We start from the raw sequence: 17,634 nt of genomic DNA, 5'->3' as shown, positions 1-17,634 counted from the left end.
AAAGATGCTATTACTGGGAAGCTGACTTGGCCCACTGGATAGGGTGTCCACCTACCACATGGGAGGTCCGTGGTTCAAACCCCAGGCCTCCTTGACCCGTGTGGAGCTGGCCCATGCACAGTGCTGATGCATGCAAGGAGTGCCATGCCACGCAGGGGTGTCCCCCGCGTAGGGGAGCCCCATGCACAAGGAGTGCGCCCCATAGGAGAGTCACCGAGAACGAAAGAAAGTGCAGCCTGCTGACACAGCAAGATGATGCAACAAAAGAAACACAGATTCCCGGTGTCGCTGATAAGGATAGAAGTGGTCCCAGAAGAACACACAGCGAATGGACACAGACACAGAGAGCAGATAACTGGGGGGGGGGGGGGGGGGGGCAGGGAGAAGGGGAGAGAAATAAATCTTTAAAAAGAAAAAAATATATATATATAAAGATGCTATTATTTTTATTATATACGTGTGTGCCTAATTTATGTTGTCAATCAGGTTTTTTTTAACAAGGCCAGAATACTAAAAATCTATTTCTACTATTCTACTCTAATGGATGTCACAATTTTTAAATATTTCTCATTATTACATAAATTTCAAAGTTGCAGTTATTTCTTTGAGTATTAATCAGCTGGTCCAAGACTGTATATTGATCAGTGCCTGCAAAAAAGACACCACTTACTGAACACTTACTATGTACCAGGCACTGTTCTAAACACTTTACCTGCATTCAATTATTTAATCCTCAAAACGACCCAAAAGGTAAACACTATTACTATCTCCATTTTGCAGATGAAGAATATGAGGCATGTAAAGATCAAGTAATTTCCCTTTTTTTTTTTTTTTGACTCAGCTAGGATAGCCAGGATTCAAAATGAGGAAGTATGATGTCAGAGGCCTTGCTCCTAACCACTATTATACAAGCCTCTATACTTCCTTTTTGAGCACTGACTAGGTTTCCATCTATTTGGACAATGAGCCAATTATATTTCTACCTCCACCACTCCCTGAATTGGGGTGAATTGTGAAATTTAAGAAAAGAACTGAACAGCTCTCAAACATCAAATTCTAGATAGGTATCACAAAATATTCTAATAAGGAAAAAAGAGATATTCTAAAAAGGAAAAAAATTAATATAGGACAGAACTTCAAGAATTCTAAATGATGAGCTCGGCAAATCCTCTCCCCAAAAAACAATGTTAAAATTGGACAGACCTGTCAAAAACAACAGAAATCTTGGGGGCAATAAGGAAAGCTGAGGTCAATATACCCAGAGGTAAGCAACAAAACTGCATATCAGCCAGAAAATTAATACGAAGATCCAAGAAATAAGACAGCCAAAGGAGACCTTGCTAAGACCTCATATACCCCTGGTAGTCTGTGATGTACACATGTGCACAGTTGTGGTCACTCAGAGAACACTAGAAAGAACTCTAGCAAGCTACTCATCCCTGGCTGACCATGAGACCTTACAATTTAAAGTAAAAAACAGAACAGGAGCCAATGAGGCACAGCGGTTTAATGCTGGTTTCTCATATACAAGGTCCTGGGTTCAATCCCTGGCCCTGGTACCTGAAAAAAGAAAAATCAAAACAGAACAGATTTGTAAGCCCGTGAATTTTGAAAGCATTTTCTAGTACACATATATACCCAATGCCAAAGGTTGGAATCCTCACTGCCTCAAAGGTTTAAACAACCTCTAACTAACAACTGACTGACAACTAAGCTATGGTGAGATAGGGGCAATCCTTAGGAAGCCAGGTTTAAAAACAGGAAGAATGGTTCATTCCTGAGGGGCTAAGGAGGAGTGGGGAGGACACTTGTCTTTTTTTTTTTCCCCCAGTTTTTTTTTTTCCTCCCTTGAATAAATGTCACATTTGGGGGGGAGGGAAGGGAACAGGAAAAATAATTTTTAAAAAAAAGCAGAGATATAAGAGACCATAGAGTGCAAAGAAATTAGACACCACAGAATTAGTACAGAGAAGTCACTAAGCAATCAATCAGCAACAACATCATCCCCTCAGGGAAGAAAACTGGAATCCAGAGTTAATATAACACTGTCTAAATGTCCACTTTTCAATAAAAACATGAGACATGCAAGGAATACAAGGGACAAAAAAGCAGTCAACAGAAATTATCTGTGAGGGACCTCACCTGTAGGACTTGGCACACAAAAACTTAAACACATCTATTATAAAAATATACGAAAAAAGGAAATCATGTCAAAATAAGTAAAGGAACATATGAAACAATAACTTAGCAAATAGAGAATGTCAATAAAGGACAGAAAATACGGAAAAGAACGAAATAGAAATTCCAAGATTGAAAAGTGCAATAATTGAAGTTTTCACTTTTTCAAGTCACAAAAGGGCTTCACAGCAGCTGTGAGAGGGCAGAAGGATCAAGTAATCCATACCCAAACACAACATAACCAAAATGTTGAAAGTCAGGGATAAAGAGAAAATCATGAAAGCAGCAAGAGAAAAATGATTCATCCTATACGAGAATTCCATTAAGGTTAAAAGCTAATGTCTCATCAGAAACAATAGAGGAAAGAAAACAATGTGATGAAGTATTCAAAAGACAAGAAGCTAAAGTCAGTAACTAAGATTTCTACATCCAGCAACACTATCCTTCTAAAAACGGGGTTCTTAGCAGGGGTCCGTGAGCTTGAACTGATATTCAAAAAAACATTTTTGGGGGGGACATGTTGGTGCAGGTGTGATATATTTATTAAATAATTCACAGTATATATGGACTTAGTAAGGGATCCATGGTTTTCACCTGACTGGCAAATGGGTCCATGGAACAAAAAAGGTTAAGAATCACTATTCTAAAATGAAGGCAAAATAAAGACATACCCAAATAAACAAACACTGAGATAATTCACTGATAGCAGAATACTAAAATCTTTCAGACTGAAAGGAAAAAAAAACAAATGAGAGTTCAAATCCATAAACAGAGATCACCAGAAAAAATGATTATGTAAGTAAGTTTAAAAGACAGTATACATGTCTTTTTTCTTTTGCCATCGAACTAATTTAAAAGAATTCAGTTTTTTACAGCTATAGAATTGTATTATTAGACTTATAAAATATAAAGATGTAATGTATATGACAATAAATACCACAAAGAAGGTGGAAGAAATAGAGCTAGAATGGATAAAGTTTCTATATTGTAATGGAATACAGATAACGTTAATGTGAAATAGATTATGATAAAAATACACCCGGAGAGACAGCAAGATGGCAGCAGAGTAAGGAGCTCCTAGAGTCAGCTCCTGCTACAGGGCAGTCAGTAAACACCCAGAGCTCTCTGGAGCTAGCTGAAGCACCTGTTTGGGGGCTTCAGGAGGCCAGAAGGGCATACTGCAACATCCTTGAAGGAATGGAAGAAGGAGGCTGCCCATCCACAGAGAGGACTCGTAAATAGAGCGTTCCACATCCCGGAGGCAGATGCCCATCCTCCACCGGAGGCACAAGCCACTTCGAGCTGTTCCATGGCTGGAACTGAAAGCTCCACTTCCCCAAAATGAGAGAGGAAAAGATGGTTGGGCACCAACTTCAGTTACTGATGAGTAATATTCAGCGGGCTAAAGTATAATCTTGAGAATGGCTAAAGTTTGAGCCTGTCCAAGTCAGAAAGAGGCCAGGAGCCACCATCTTAACTCCACGCCTGGTTTGAGGGACAGCGGGGAAGACTGAAAATCCCAGTGCTAGTGGGGACCGGCTTCTTTCCATCCAGATAAGACTGCAGATCTAGCCTAAGACCCAGTGACACCTCCTAAAGGGAGAAAGTTGCAGGGACCTACGGCAGCCTCTCCGGGAAACTGCCAGCCAAGACGCAGAGGCTGGTGATTGTCCTACTCAGGTGGTGCAAGCCACCCCAGGAGCTATTTTGTGACTGGAATTGAAAGTTCCATTTCCCAGAAACAGGGGAGGAGGAGACAGTTGGCTGCCGATTTCAGCTACTGATTGGTAGACTTGGATGGCTAAGGAATAACCCTAGGAACAGCTGGGGTGTGAATTTGTTCAAGTTGAAAAAGGCCAGTGGCCACCATTTTACTCCACCCGCAGCATAAGGGGAAGCCAGTCAGACCAAATATCACAGTGATGGTAGGAACTAGTTTCTCTCACCTGGATCAGCCTGCAGCCCTAGCCTAGGCCTCAGTGCCACCTCTAGCAGGGAGGAGGCTGGCTAGCTCAGCACCAGTCTATCCAGGTAACTGAGGGTACCTTTGGCTGGCAGAAATTAAAAGTATACTGGGGCAACTGTGATCATCTTGGATCTGCACTGCATAGATTGCTGCCCACACCTTCAGCTCCATCCATACCCCAGGCAGGGGAGAAAGGAGCATGAAGCTTCATTACTCTCACTGGGCAACTACAGTCTAGGCCTGCATGACTTGGATTATTCCACACAACTGTGACTCTGTCCCTACCTCTAGGAAAGGAGAAAGTTGGTAGAAGCTTCATCGGTTCCTGGGGCAATGAGCACAGCTTGAGCCTCCACAGTTTATAGCACTAACTACATCCTTGCCTCCTACTGCACTATCAGCAAGGGAGAAAGTGCAGGAAGCCCTAAACTAAAGAAAAAAACTGCACCCAGAATACACTAGTAATCCAGATGTCAAGACACCAACCAAAAATTACAACCCACACCAAGAAACAGGAAGATATGACCCAGTTAAAGGAACAAGATAAGCCACCAGATGACATAAAGGAGTTGAGACAACTAATTATAGATGTTCAAACAAATATCCTTAATAAGTTCAATGAGATGGCTAAAGAGATTAAGGATATTAAGATGACACGGGATGAGCACAAGGAAGAATCTGAAGGCATGCATAGAAAAATAGCAGATCTTATGAGAATGAAAAGCGCAATAAATGACATTTTAAAAAACAATGGAATCATATAATAGCAGATTTGAGGAGACAGAAGAAAGGATTGGTGAGCTTGAAAAAATGGCCTCTGAAAGTGAACATACAAAAGAACAGATGAAGAAAAGAATGGAAAAGATTGAACAAGGTCTCCGGAAACTAACTGACAGCCAGAGATGTACAAAGATACGTGTCATGGGTGTACCAGAAGAATAGAAGGGAAAAGGGGCAGAAGGAATATTTAAAGAAATAATGGTAGAAAATTTCCCAACCCTACTGAAGGACATAGATATCCATGTCCAAGAAGCACAACGTACTCCCACCTGAAAAAATCTAAATAGACCAACTCCAAGATACATACTAATCAGAATGTCAAATGCCAAAGACAAAGAGAGAATTCTGAGAAAAGCAATGCATAACATATAAGGGATACCCAATAAGATTAAGTGCTGATTTCTCACCAGAAACCATGGAGGCAAGAAGACAGCAGTCTGATGTATTTAAGATACTACGAAAGAAAAACTTTCAACAAAGAATTTTATATACAACAAGACTGTCTTTCAAAAATGAGGGCAAGATTAGAATATTCAAAGATAAACAGAAACTGAGAGAATTTCTAAGAGCCCAGATTTTCAGGAAATACTAAAGGGTGTGCTAGAGCATGAAAAGAAAAGACAGGAAAGACAGGCCTGGAAGAGAGTCTAGAAATGAAGATTATATCAATAAAAGTAACTAAAAGTATCAAGAGTGGTGAAAATAAAATATGACAGATAAAACTCAAGTAGTGAGGAATAAACGTAACCAACGATGTAAAGCACTTGTATTCAGAAAACTGCAACCCAATGTTAAAAGAAACCAAAAAAGGCGTAAATAACTGGAAGAACATTCCCTGCTCATGGATTGGAAGACTAAATATCATTAAGACATAAATTCTACTCAAATTGATAGACAGATTCAATGCAACCCTGATAATAATTCCACCAGCATTTAAAAAAAAAAAACTGAAAACACAATTAGCAAATTTATTTGGAAGGGTAAATGGTCCTAAATAGACAGAAACATCATACACAAAAGGAAAAGCGAACCTTCATCTCCGGACTTCAAATCATACTACCAAGCTATAGTGGTAAAAACAGCATGGTACAGGCATAAAGACAGATATATAGACCAATGGAACCAAACTGATGGCTCAGAAACAGACCCTCACATGTATGGTCAAGTGATTTTTGACTAGTCTGTCAAACCCACACAGCTCGGGCAGAACAGTCCATTCAGCAAAATGGTGCTGAAAGAACTGGATATCTATAGCCAAAAGAAGGAAAGAGGACCTCTATCTCATACCTTCCAAAAATTAACTCAAACTGGATCAAAAACCTAAAAATAAAAGCAAGAACCATAAAACTTCTAGAAGAAATTGAAGGAAAATATCTTCAAGACCTGGTGGATTCTTAAAGGAGATAAGAGGAGGACTGAGATGGACTACTGATGTTTAATGTATGTAGAAGTTTTAATTAGCTTTACTGTAAAAGTGTGGAAATGTATAGAATAAATGGAAAAATAGTAATAGCTAGTTTATAAATAGGAATGTGGCTGAAAATGGTAGTCTAGGGACGTAAATGTCAATTGACAGAATGCTAGAAAATAATCTAGGAACTGAATAGCACAGTAAACCAAGAGGTAAGAATTGTGGTTGATGGTATAGATGCAAGAGTATCCTTTGTGAGCTAGAGCAAATGTATATCCCTACTGCAGGATGTTGGGAACACATGGGAAAAATATAACTGGAATGACCTACGGACTGTGGTTAACAGTAATTATATAATATTCTTGCATCTATACCAAAGATGTACTGTGTTGATAATGGGGCAGTATGGAAAATGTGAGCCGAATGTATACTATGGACATGAAAACAATCAGATGGTATTATCTTATCTGTAACAAATGTTCCACCACAGAGTAGTGTGTTGATAGAGGGGTGTTGCTTGGGAAATCTGCACATGTGCATGATTTTTTTATAAGTTTACAACTTCTGTCATAAAAAATATATTAAAAAATAAAAAGGTGTGTTGGGGGAAGCAGACTTGGCCCAATGGATAGGGCATCCGTCTAGCACATGGGAGGTCCACAGTTCGAACCCCAGGCCTCCTTGACCCGTGTGGAGCTAGCCCACGTGCAGTGCTGATGCGCGCAAGGAGTGCCATGCCACGCAGGGGTGCCCAGCGCACAGGGAGTGTGCCCCATAAGGAGAGCTGCCCAGCGCGAAGGAAAGTTCAGCCTGCCCGGGAGTGGCACCCTACACACAGAGAGCTGACACAGCAGGATGACACAACAAAAGAAACACAGATTCCCATGCTGCTGAAAAAACAGAAGGAGACAAAGAAGAACACGCAGTGAATGGACACAGAGAACAGACAATTGGGGGGGGAAGGGAGAGAAATAAAAATAAATCTTTAAGGAAAAAAAATAGCCATAAAGGACATGTAAAAAAAAAAAAAAGGTGTGTTGGGGGAAAAGCACACCAAATGTAAGATAAGGACTATAATTAGTAGTAAGATTTTGACAATATTCTTTCATCATTTCTAACAAACATTTCATGACAATGCAAGATGTTGGTGGAGGGTTGATGTATGGAACCCTGTATGATGTAATGCATGTTTGCTTTATTAGTTCACAACTCTTACTATACACTTAATTGTTTATGTATATTCACATATAAATGATATAAAGATAATAATAAAAGGGAGGGCTGGGGGAAAATACTTTGGTTAGTAGTTAATATTTTGACAATGCTCTTTAATCATTAGTTAAAAAGGTTTAACAGTGTAAGGTGTTGGTGGTAGGTTGAGTTATGAGAGTCCTGTATGATGCTATATGTGTTTGTTTTGTAAGTTCACAACTATTACTACACACTTATTATTTATGTATGTTTGTGGGTGGGTGATATATTTCAATAAATTAATTTAAATAAATAAATAGACCCAATGCAAATTGTAATCCTCTGAATAACCACTCTTAAAATAACACAAAATATAGCTTGAAAATCAACAAAGGAATTAAAACAGTATACTAGAAAATAACTACTTAATACAAAGAAAGACAGTAAAGGAGTATCAAAGGAACACAGAAAACAAATAGCAAAATGGTAGATATAAATCAAGTCACATCAAAAAAGAACAGATTAAATATGAATGGATTAAATACTCCAATCAAAACCCAGATATGGCCAAATGAGATTTAAACACACACACACAACATCCAACTTTTTGTTCTCTATAAGAGAGAGACTTCAGATTCTGACACTAAATGGTTGAAAGTAAAAAGATACAAAAACATGTACCAAGCACACAATAACCATAAGGGAGAAGGAGTAAATTATACTAAAATAGGAAACAAAATAAACTTTTTTAAAATGTTACTAAAGACAAACAGGGACACTTTATAATGATAAAAGGGTTAATGCACAAAGAAGACATAATAATTACAAATATATGTGCACATAAAAACAAAACACCAAAATATACAAAGCAAAACTGAAAAAATTTAAAATAGAAATACATAATTCAACAGTAATAATTGAAGACTTTACTACCTCACTCACAATAACAGATAGAACAAGACAGAACACCAGCAAGGATATAGAGGACGGGACAACACTACCAACCAACTTAACCTGATATCTATAGAACAGCCAAAAAAACATTCTCAGGGGCACATAGAACATTCTACAGGACAGACCATACATAAGGCCATAAAATCTCAATAAATATAAAAAGACGGAAATCATACAAAGTATGTTTTCTGAAAACAATAGAATAAAACTAAAAATAATCAACAAAAAGAAATTTGGGAAATGTTTGGAAATTAAGTAAGGCCATTCTATATAACCAATGAGTCAAAGAAATCACAAGGGAAATAGAAAACATTTAAACTGAATGAAAATAAAACACACCATACAAAACTTTGGGGTATTTGGTGTTTATAGGGAAATTTATAGCTATAATGACTACAATAGAAAAGAAGAAATATCTCTAAGCAAAAACCTAAGCTTCCACCTTAAGAAAGTAGAAAAAGAAGAAGAAATTACACCAGAAACAAACAGGAAAAGGAACCACAATACCAAAAAGGGCAGAAAGTGTGGTAACTGGAGCTAAACTGTTGTAAGATTCTTGCATTGTTCAGAAATGATAAAAGAACTAATACTAATGTAAGGTAGACTCTAGTAAGTCAAATATGCATTCTGTAACCTAATAGGGAAAGCAAAAATAATAATTTTTTAAAGTGCATAATTAAAAAGACTTTCAGGGAATAAGAATTACTAGAGTCAAAGAGGAACATTTCAGAATGATAAAAAAAAATTTTATTCAACAGAAAGATAAAACTATACTAAATTCCTATACACTTAATAATATAACTTCAAGATATATAAAGTGAAAGATGGGAAGCAGACTTGGCCCAGTGGATAGGGCATCCGTCTACCACTTGGGAGGTCCACGGTTCAAACCCTGGGCCTCCTTGACCCATATGGAGCTGGCCCACACACAGTGCTGATGCACACAAGGAGTGCCCTGCCACGCAGGGGTGTCCCCGCGTAGGGGAGCCCCACGTGCAAGGAGTGCACCCTGTAAGGAGAGCCACCTAGTGCGAAAGGAAGTGCAGCCTGGCCAGGAATGGTGCCACACACATGGAGAGCTGACACAACAAGATGACACAATTAAAAGAAACACAGATTCCCGTGCCGCTGACAACAACAGAAGCGGACAAAGAAGACACAGCAAACAGAGAACAGACAACTGGGGTGGGGGGGGAGGGGAGAGAAATAAATAAATAAATAAATCTTTAAATAAAAATAAAAAAACAATAATAATAAAAAAAATAAAAAGTCTTTAAAAAATAAAGTGAAAGATGACAATACTAAAATGGAGAAATACACAAATCCATAATTATGATTAGGAACATTAACATACCTCTCCTAGTAACTGAAAGAAAAAGCAGAGAATGAAAATCCATATGTATTTAGAAGATTTGAAGAACTTTATTAATGAATTTGAGTAGACATTCATAGAACATTATAGCAACTATAGAACATACATGCATATAGAACATTTACAAAAACAAACCTTATATTCCATCATAAATTTTAATGAACTGAAATCATACAGAGAACGTTCTCTGACAACAGTGGCAATAAATTGGAAATAACAGGAAAACAGTAAGTAAATCCTCAAACGTTTGGAAATTAAGCAATACACATCTAAATAACTCATTGATCAAAGAAGAAATCATGTTGGAAATTCTGAACTGAAAGATAATGGAAAGACAATATATAAAATTCTGTATGATAAAGCTAAAGATGCAGTTAGAGAGAAATTTATAGCATTAAATGCAAATATCTGAGTAGAAAAAGGTTGGAAAAAAGCTGTGGCCTAAGCTTCCACCCAAGGTAACTAAAGAGAATAGAAAATCAAATTCAAAGAAAGTGGAAGGTAAGAAATTACCATAAAGTGTACCAATACAGGCACTGTTAGAATCCCAGAAGAGGAAGAGAAAAGAGCATAGAGAATATTCAAAGAAATAATGGCTGAAAAATGTTCCAAATTTAATGAAAGAATATACACGTCCAAGAAGTTCAACAAACTCCAAACAGGATAAATACAAATAGACCCAAGGTACAACAGATAATAATCAAACTGTCAAATGCCAAAGACCGAGAATTCTGAAAGCCACAAGAGAGAAGTAATATGTCACACACAAGGCAGCCTCAATGAGATTAGGTACTGATTTCTCATTGGAAACCATGAAGGCAAGATGCAGTAGGTTGACTTATTTAAAGCACTAAAAACAAAAAACTGCCAACCAAGAATTCTATATCTGGCAAAACCATCTTCTAAAAATGAGAGAAGATTTAAAACATTTCCATATAAACAAACGCTGAGAGAATTCATCACCATTAGACCAGCCCTACTAGAGATGCTAAATAGAGTTCTACAGGTTGAAAGAAAAGGACAACAGACAAAAGACCAAAGCCACATGAAGAAATAAAGCTCTCCAGTAAGGGTAACAACAGTGGTAAATATAAATGCCAGTACTGTTATATTTTTGGTTTATAACTCCACTTTTTACTTCCTACAAGATATAAAAGGCAAATGCAGGGAAACGGACTTTGGCCCAGTGGTTAGGGCATCCGTCTACCACATGGGAGGTCCGCGGTTCAAACCCCGGGCCTCCTTGACCCTTTTGGAGCTGGCCCATGCACAGTGCTGATGCGCGCCAAGGAGTGCCCTGCCACACAGGGGTGTCCCCCGCGTAGGGGAGCCCCACGTGCAAGGAGTGCACCCGTAAGGAGAGCCACCCAGCGCGAAGGAAAGTGCAGCCTGCCCAGGAATGGCGCCGCCCACACTTCCCGTGCTGCTGACGACAACAGAAGCGGACAAAGAAACAAGACGCAGCAAAAAGACACAGAAAACAGACAACCGGGAGAGGGGAGGGGAATTAAATAAATAAAAATAAATCTTTAAAAAAAAATAAAAAATAAAAGGCAAATGCATAAACGGTAATGAAAAATCAGTGGTTTTGGACTTACAATGTATAAACATGTAATTAGGGACAAGAACGACAAAAAGCTGGGGAAACAGAGGGGTGTAGGAAACAATTTTGTTATACTATTGAATTTAAGTTGGTATCAAAACAAACAATATTGTTACTGGTTTAGGAAGTTAAATTTAAGCTCCATGGTAGCTACAAAGAAAAGTTAAGAAAATATACAAGCTCACAGAGACAGAAATTAGAGTAGGCTAACAGGGTGGGGACAGGGGCTATGAGGAGTTAATGCGAAATGGGTGCAGGGTTTCTATTTGGGAAGATGGGAAAGTTTTAGTAATGGAAGATGATGAGGGTACCACAACAGTGAATATGATTAATTCAGGGGTTCTTAACCTTTTTTGTTCCACGGACCCCTTTGACAGTCAGGTGAAACCACAGACCCCTTACGAAGTCCACACTATACTGTGTATTATGTAATAAATATATCATACCCGCAACAACACATCTCACAAGAATAATGTTTGTTTGTTTTAATTTCAATTCAAGCTCACAGACCTCCAGTTAAGAACCCCTGGATTAATCCCACTGAATGGTATGCTTGGGAATGGTTGAGATGGGAAAGTTCATGTTGACTATATGTCCCCACAATAAAAATAAATAAATAAAAAAGAAAGAACTTAGGAGACAATGACATTTAAAGGGAAACATGTTCCTGGACAGGAACTAACAAGGGAGGAGAGCAGGCTCAAAAGGACATTATTGGGACATGTGAAAAAACTGGAATACAGACAGCAAGCTTTATATCAATGTTAAATTTCTTGAACTTAATAACGACCCTTAATGTGGATATCCTTGTCCTTAGGAAATGTACACGGCAATATTAAGGATTCAAGGAGCAAGATGTATACAACCAACACTCAAGTGTTGAGAAAATGGATTGATAAATAGATGGACAGATGGATAGATGGAGAGATGAATGGATAGAATGATATGGCAAATGTGATAAACGTTAAAATTGGAAGATCTGTTGGAATTCTCTCTATGGGCATAGTATTATTTTTCTAATTGTCCAGTAAGTTTGAAAGTATTTCAAAATGAAAAGTTTAAAATTTTAAAAAGCAATTGGTCTCTGGCTCTTCTAAGCATCCACATATAATTTTTTCATACTTACACCTGACAGAGTTGTTTGGCATGGCATGTTAGTAATAAATATACAGAAATGAATTAAGGAATATGTGAACTTTGAAGTTACATCATTTGCATCAGACCATCTTCACATTAAAAAAAAAAAAAACTAAAAAAGAGTGATTAGAGAAGATGTTCTGAATATTACTGCCATTCTCACCTATGCCTAAACAATTCTCTGAAGAAGCCAAGATAATATCATCTCTCCTACTGAGATAGAACTTCCTTATGATCTGCACCTTGCTGCCTTTTGTACACTTCCGATACCCAAAAAAGGAGAATGGGAATGTAATATTTTCTGGTGTTAGACAGAACCTTGGCATTGTAAACAACCATATTCCCTGATGCTAAAGGCTTGCATACACAGGCTGAACAATTATGACAAGAAACTGTTTTCCTACTAATCAAAACTTGGGAATTCAATTCTAACAAACTAGCCCTGGGAAGGAAGCATAAAACATTCTGTAAAGTAAGAGCTCTAGTTTCAGGGTAGCGTCAAATTCATCAGCAGGAAAGGAAAAAAAAAAAATTTTAAGCACAAAGTCAAAGAGTAGGAAATAAGTGATAACTTCTGAACAAACTGAAAGTATGTCCAGTCAATGACAGCCATATAGCTTACCTGTTCCAGCACATCCAACTTTAACTCCAGCTTGCTGAGAACCACATCTCCACCCCATAGTGAAAGCTGGAGATCCGATGGCTTTAAATTCTTGATGTAGCGATTCACATAGCTCATTAAAATTGGAGTCACATATGACTCGAGCATCTCTTAAAGTGCAAAGTGGCGAAGTCAGAAGCTGAAGTGGGTAAAAGAAACGAAAGAAGTAATTGAGTCGGCGGTGAGCGAAGAAAAAATCATTTCTAAGGAAAGGTTGAAGGGGCCGAAAATCAGCAGTTCCGACCAAATGGGCCGCTCGCCTCCTCTCAGAAGCAGAGAAAAGTCAAGTGGACACTGTTCCAGCTGGGACGTCCTCACCAGTACAGTTCCCCTGATCTCGCTTGGATAGGGAGCAGGAGATGGTGACAGAAGAAAGTGAGTCCTCTGCAATGGGAGAATGAGGTGAGGCGGGATACCTTCTGGCCGCTGCACCCCTTACCAGCCCTGACGCTGCGCGAGGCCCTCGCCTCCTGGAACCCAACCAGACCTACCACCGTAAAATCAGACCAGAACCAGGCCTGCTCTGGCCCTCCCGCCGCACTCCACCTACGGCTGACACTCACGCCTTAGAGTACAACAGAGTCCCCTCCACAGCGGAGAACCTGGCACCAGCCCCGGCGGCGGCGCAGCAACTCCACGGCGCCACTTCCGGATGTGCCTCAAAACAACTGTCTCTCCACCGCCACTATCCGACTCTGCAGCCGGGCCAGAGTCTTCAAGCTGGAGAAGCCGCTCAGTACTTTCTCTCAAGAAAGAACTCTCACTCCCAGTTACCTCTGCGTCGCCGATTCGACACTTTAATGGTTAGAACAAAGTTCTAGGAAGTGCCCGGTGGCGGGGGGCGGACTGGTAAAGCGGTGACACCAAAGATCCGGAAGTAGCGCTTTGGTGAGAGCAGGATGGCTGCGGGTGAAGCCGTACCTCCACCGCGGCTCCACAAACGAGAGTGGGACCCGGTGGGGAAACACGTTAGGCGGTAGATCCTATGACGGAAGAGAGCGGATCCTAGAGTTTAAAACCCTGGAAAGAAGTTCTTGTTTCTCTTGAGAAATAGAAGGCCTGGGAAGATTATTTATTCTTTATAAAAATAATAAATTCTTTAAATTGAAGAAAAAATGTTTTTTAAAAATGTAAATATGAAAATTCTTAAGGCTTTTTTCTAATATTCAAAATTATGATTTCTGGAAAGAACCTTAATAACTGCAATAGAAAAGACACATAAGAATGAAAATAAACTAAGTTACAAACACAAAAAACAGCAAATTGCCAAATCAAAGTAACTGTCTCTTCAAAAAAATAAAAAAGCCTTAGTGAATAGCTCAAATAATTTGGGTTTTATGATACCTGCTAAGTTAGCCAAATAAATTGTCTTAATAACTTCTTTATCTCTGCTTCACTTTCAATAACTAGAACTATCATTCTTAACTTTATATCATGTAAGGGCTAAGTCCTGCTTTTTCCAAGAAGGCATTATGTATTTATAGACATTTAATTATATCAACCTTAATTTTTTTATTATTTTGGTTGAAAGGTAGAAGGGATAATCTCTCCCTATTCTACACCAGTGGGTCTTGACCTTGATTGTATATTAAAATCACATGGGGAACCTTAAAACCCACTATTGTCTTGGCCCTATTTCAGACGAATTAAATAAGAATCACCAGGAGGAAGACTCAGCTGCTGACATGGTATTCAAAGATTTCTGTGTGATTCTAATGTGAAGTTGGAATCTAGAACCATTTTCTAAAGTGGTTAAAATGGGAAATTTTGGGAAACGGACTTGGCCCAGTGGTTAGGGCATCCGTCTACCACATGGGAGGTCCGCGGTTCAAATCCCGGGCCTCCTTGACCAGTGTGGAGCTGGCCCATGTGCAGTGCTGATGCGCGCAAGGAGTGCCCTGCCACACAGGGGTGTCCCCCGCATAGGGGAGCCCCACGCACAAGGAGTGTGCCCGGAAGGAGAGCCACCCAGCGCGAAAAAAGTGCAGACTGCCCAGGAATGGCACCACCCACACTTCCCGTGCCGCTGATGACAACAGAAGCGGACAAAGAAACAAGACGCAGCAAATAGACACAGAGAACAGACAACCGGGGGAGGCGGGGAATTAAATAAATAAATAAATCTTTAAAAATAAAAAAAAAAGGGAAATTTTGAGTTGTACATATATTACTACAATAAAATTAAAAGTTAAAAAAAAGTCACAAACCACTCTTACCAAAATGAGAGCAAGAAAAAAAACACTCTTTAAACTCTATTCTACCGGTTGAATTTTTTTTCCCCCAACCATTCCCCCTTCCCCTCTAATCCTGGTAACCTCTAGTCTACTTTCTATCACTTATAAATGATATCATACAATATTTCTTCTTATGTGCCTTGCTTATTTCAGAGTATAATATTTATAAGGTTCATCTATGTTGCAACGTGACTCAGAGTTTCATTCTTTCCTGTGATCGAATAATATTTCATTTTGTGCATATACCATACTTTGTTTATCCATTCATTTGTTGATGGACACTTGGAATGATTCCACCTTTTGTCTATTTTGAATAATGCTGCTATAAACATTGGTGTACAAGTGTCTGTTTGAGACCCTATTTTTACTTTCTTTGGCTTCGTATGTAGAAGTAGAATTGCCAGGTCCATATTTAACTGTTTGAGGAACTGCTATATTGCTTTTCACAGTGGCTACATCCTTTTACTTTCGCACAAACAAAGCATTAGAGTACCAATTTCTCCCATCTTCTTGAACATTTATTTTCCGTTTTTTAGATAATAGCGTTCTTGTGGGTGTGGAGTAGTTTTGATTTGCATTTCCCTAATAGCCAAAGATGTTGAGCATCTTTTTATGTACTATTGACCATTTATATATCTTTTTGCCCATTTTTCAGTTGTGTTGTTTCACTGTAAAATTTCTTTATATATTCTGAATGTTGAGCCCTTATCCAACATAACGGTTTGCAACTATTTTCTCCCATTCTGCATTTTCTCCCATTCTCCCATTCCCTTTTCACTTTCTTGATAAATTTTTTTGTTGTTGTTGGCCCAGTAAAAAGAATGTATTGGGAAATGGAGAAAAGCTTTCCAAGAAATGTGAGAAAAAGATGGAAATACACACCAAGATTTGGTGTGGGCTCCTCTAGTCAGAGGGAGCTGATAAACTCCTTTTATGCAAAAAAAAAAAAAGTTTTTAATTTCAATGAGAATGAATTTCTCTGTAGTTTCTTATGTTCCTTGTGCCTTCGTTTCATATTTAAGAATCCATTCTCTAATACAAAGTCATGAAGATTTGCCCCTAAATTATCTTCTAAGACTTTAAGGTATTAGCTCTTATATTTAGGTCCCCAATACATTTTGAGTTAATTTTTATATGTTATGAGGCAGACGTCTAACTTCATTCTTTTGCATGTGGATATCCTGTATTCCCTGCACCATTTGTTGAAGAGACCATTGTCTCCCCATTGCATGGAGTTGACAACCTTGTAGAAAATCGTTTCATTGTAGATGTATAGGTCTATTTCTTGACTTTCAATTCTGTTCAATTATCTATATTTCTGTCTTTATACCACTACCACAATGTTATGATCAATGTGGCTTTGTAGTACAATTTGAAATAAGGAAGTGTGTCCTCCAAATTTGCTCCTTTTTCAAAATTGCTTTGGATATTTGAGAGCTCTTTCACTTCCATATGAATTCGAGAATCAATTTTTCATATCTGCAGAAAAGGCTTCTAAAATTTTAATAGAAATTTCATTAAATCTGTATATCACTTTGGATAATACTAACATCTTAATAAAGTATTAATGCTTCCACTCCTTGAAGAAGGGATACCCTGCCATTTATTTAGGTTGCCTTTAATTTCCTTAAGCAGCATTTTGTACTTTTTATTGTGCATGTCTTTTTTTACTTTGATTAAATTTATTCCTAGATATTTTATTTTTTTAGATGCTATTGTAAATGGAATTATTTTCTTAATTTCCTCTTTGGATTATTCATGGCTACTGTATACAAAGACAATTCATTTTTGTATTATTATCTTGTACTCTACCACTCTGCTGAATTCCTTCATTAACTCTAATGTTAATAGTTTTCTTTTGGATTCCTTTGAATTTCTATATATAAGGGTATGTCATCTGCAAAGAGATAGTTTCCTCCTGACCTATTTTAACATGTTTTATATCTTTTTCTTGCCTAATGGTCTGGCTAGAACTTCTAGTACAATAGTGATCAGCTGTGGTGAAAACAGACATCCTTATCTTGTTTCTGATCTTAGGGGGAAAACTTTAAGTCCTTCCCCATTGAATATGATGACATAGTTTGGTTTTTCATGAATGGCCTTTATTGTGTTAAGAAAGTTCCCTTCTGTTCCTAGTTTTCTGAGTG

General features: G+C 38.3%; 1 protein-coding gene across 4 annotated transcripts in view; it reads right to left on the bottom strand.

Moving 5' to 3' along the window:
- The window catches only part of VPS13B (vacuolar protein sorting 13 homolog B), a 1,042,333-nt gene extending 1,028,114 nt beyond the window's left edge, over positions 1 to 14,219 (bottom strand). For 2 of the 4 annotated variants that reach the window (XM_058275777.1, XM_058275776.1), the window contains exons 1-2: positions 13,817 to 14,109; positions 13,215 to 13,392 (exon numbers count right to left, since the gene is read on the bottom strand). In XM_058275777.1, the coding sequence (XP_058131760.1) occupies positions 13,215 to 13,361 (147 nt within the window). In that variant the 5' untranslated portion in view covers positions 13,362 to 13,392; positions 13,817 to 14,109. Of the gene's footprint in view, positions 1 to 13,214 lie in introns of all 4 variants that reach the window. The other 2 variants (XM_071207936.1, XM_071207935.1) reach the window with 1 other exon arrangement.
- Positions 14,220 to 17,634: the final 3,415 nt, after the last annotated feature.

This window comes from Dasypus novemcinctus, chromosome 14, assembly GCF_030445035.2.
Source record: "Dasypus novemcinctus isolate mDasNov1 chromosome 14, mDasNov1.1.hap2, whole genome shotgun sequence".
NCBI classification, from domain to species: domain Eukaryota; kingdom Metazoa; phylum Chordata; class Mammalia; order Cingulata; family Dasypodidae; genus Dasypus; species Dasypus novemcinctus.
This window is presented reverse-complemented; position numbering and strand designations above follow the sequence as displayed.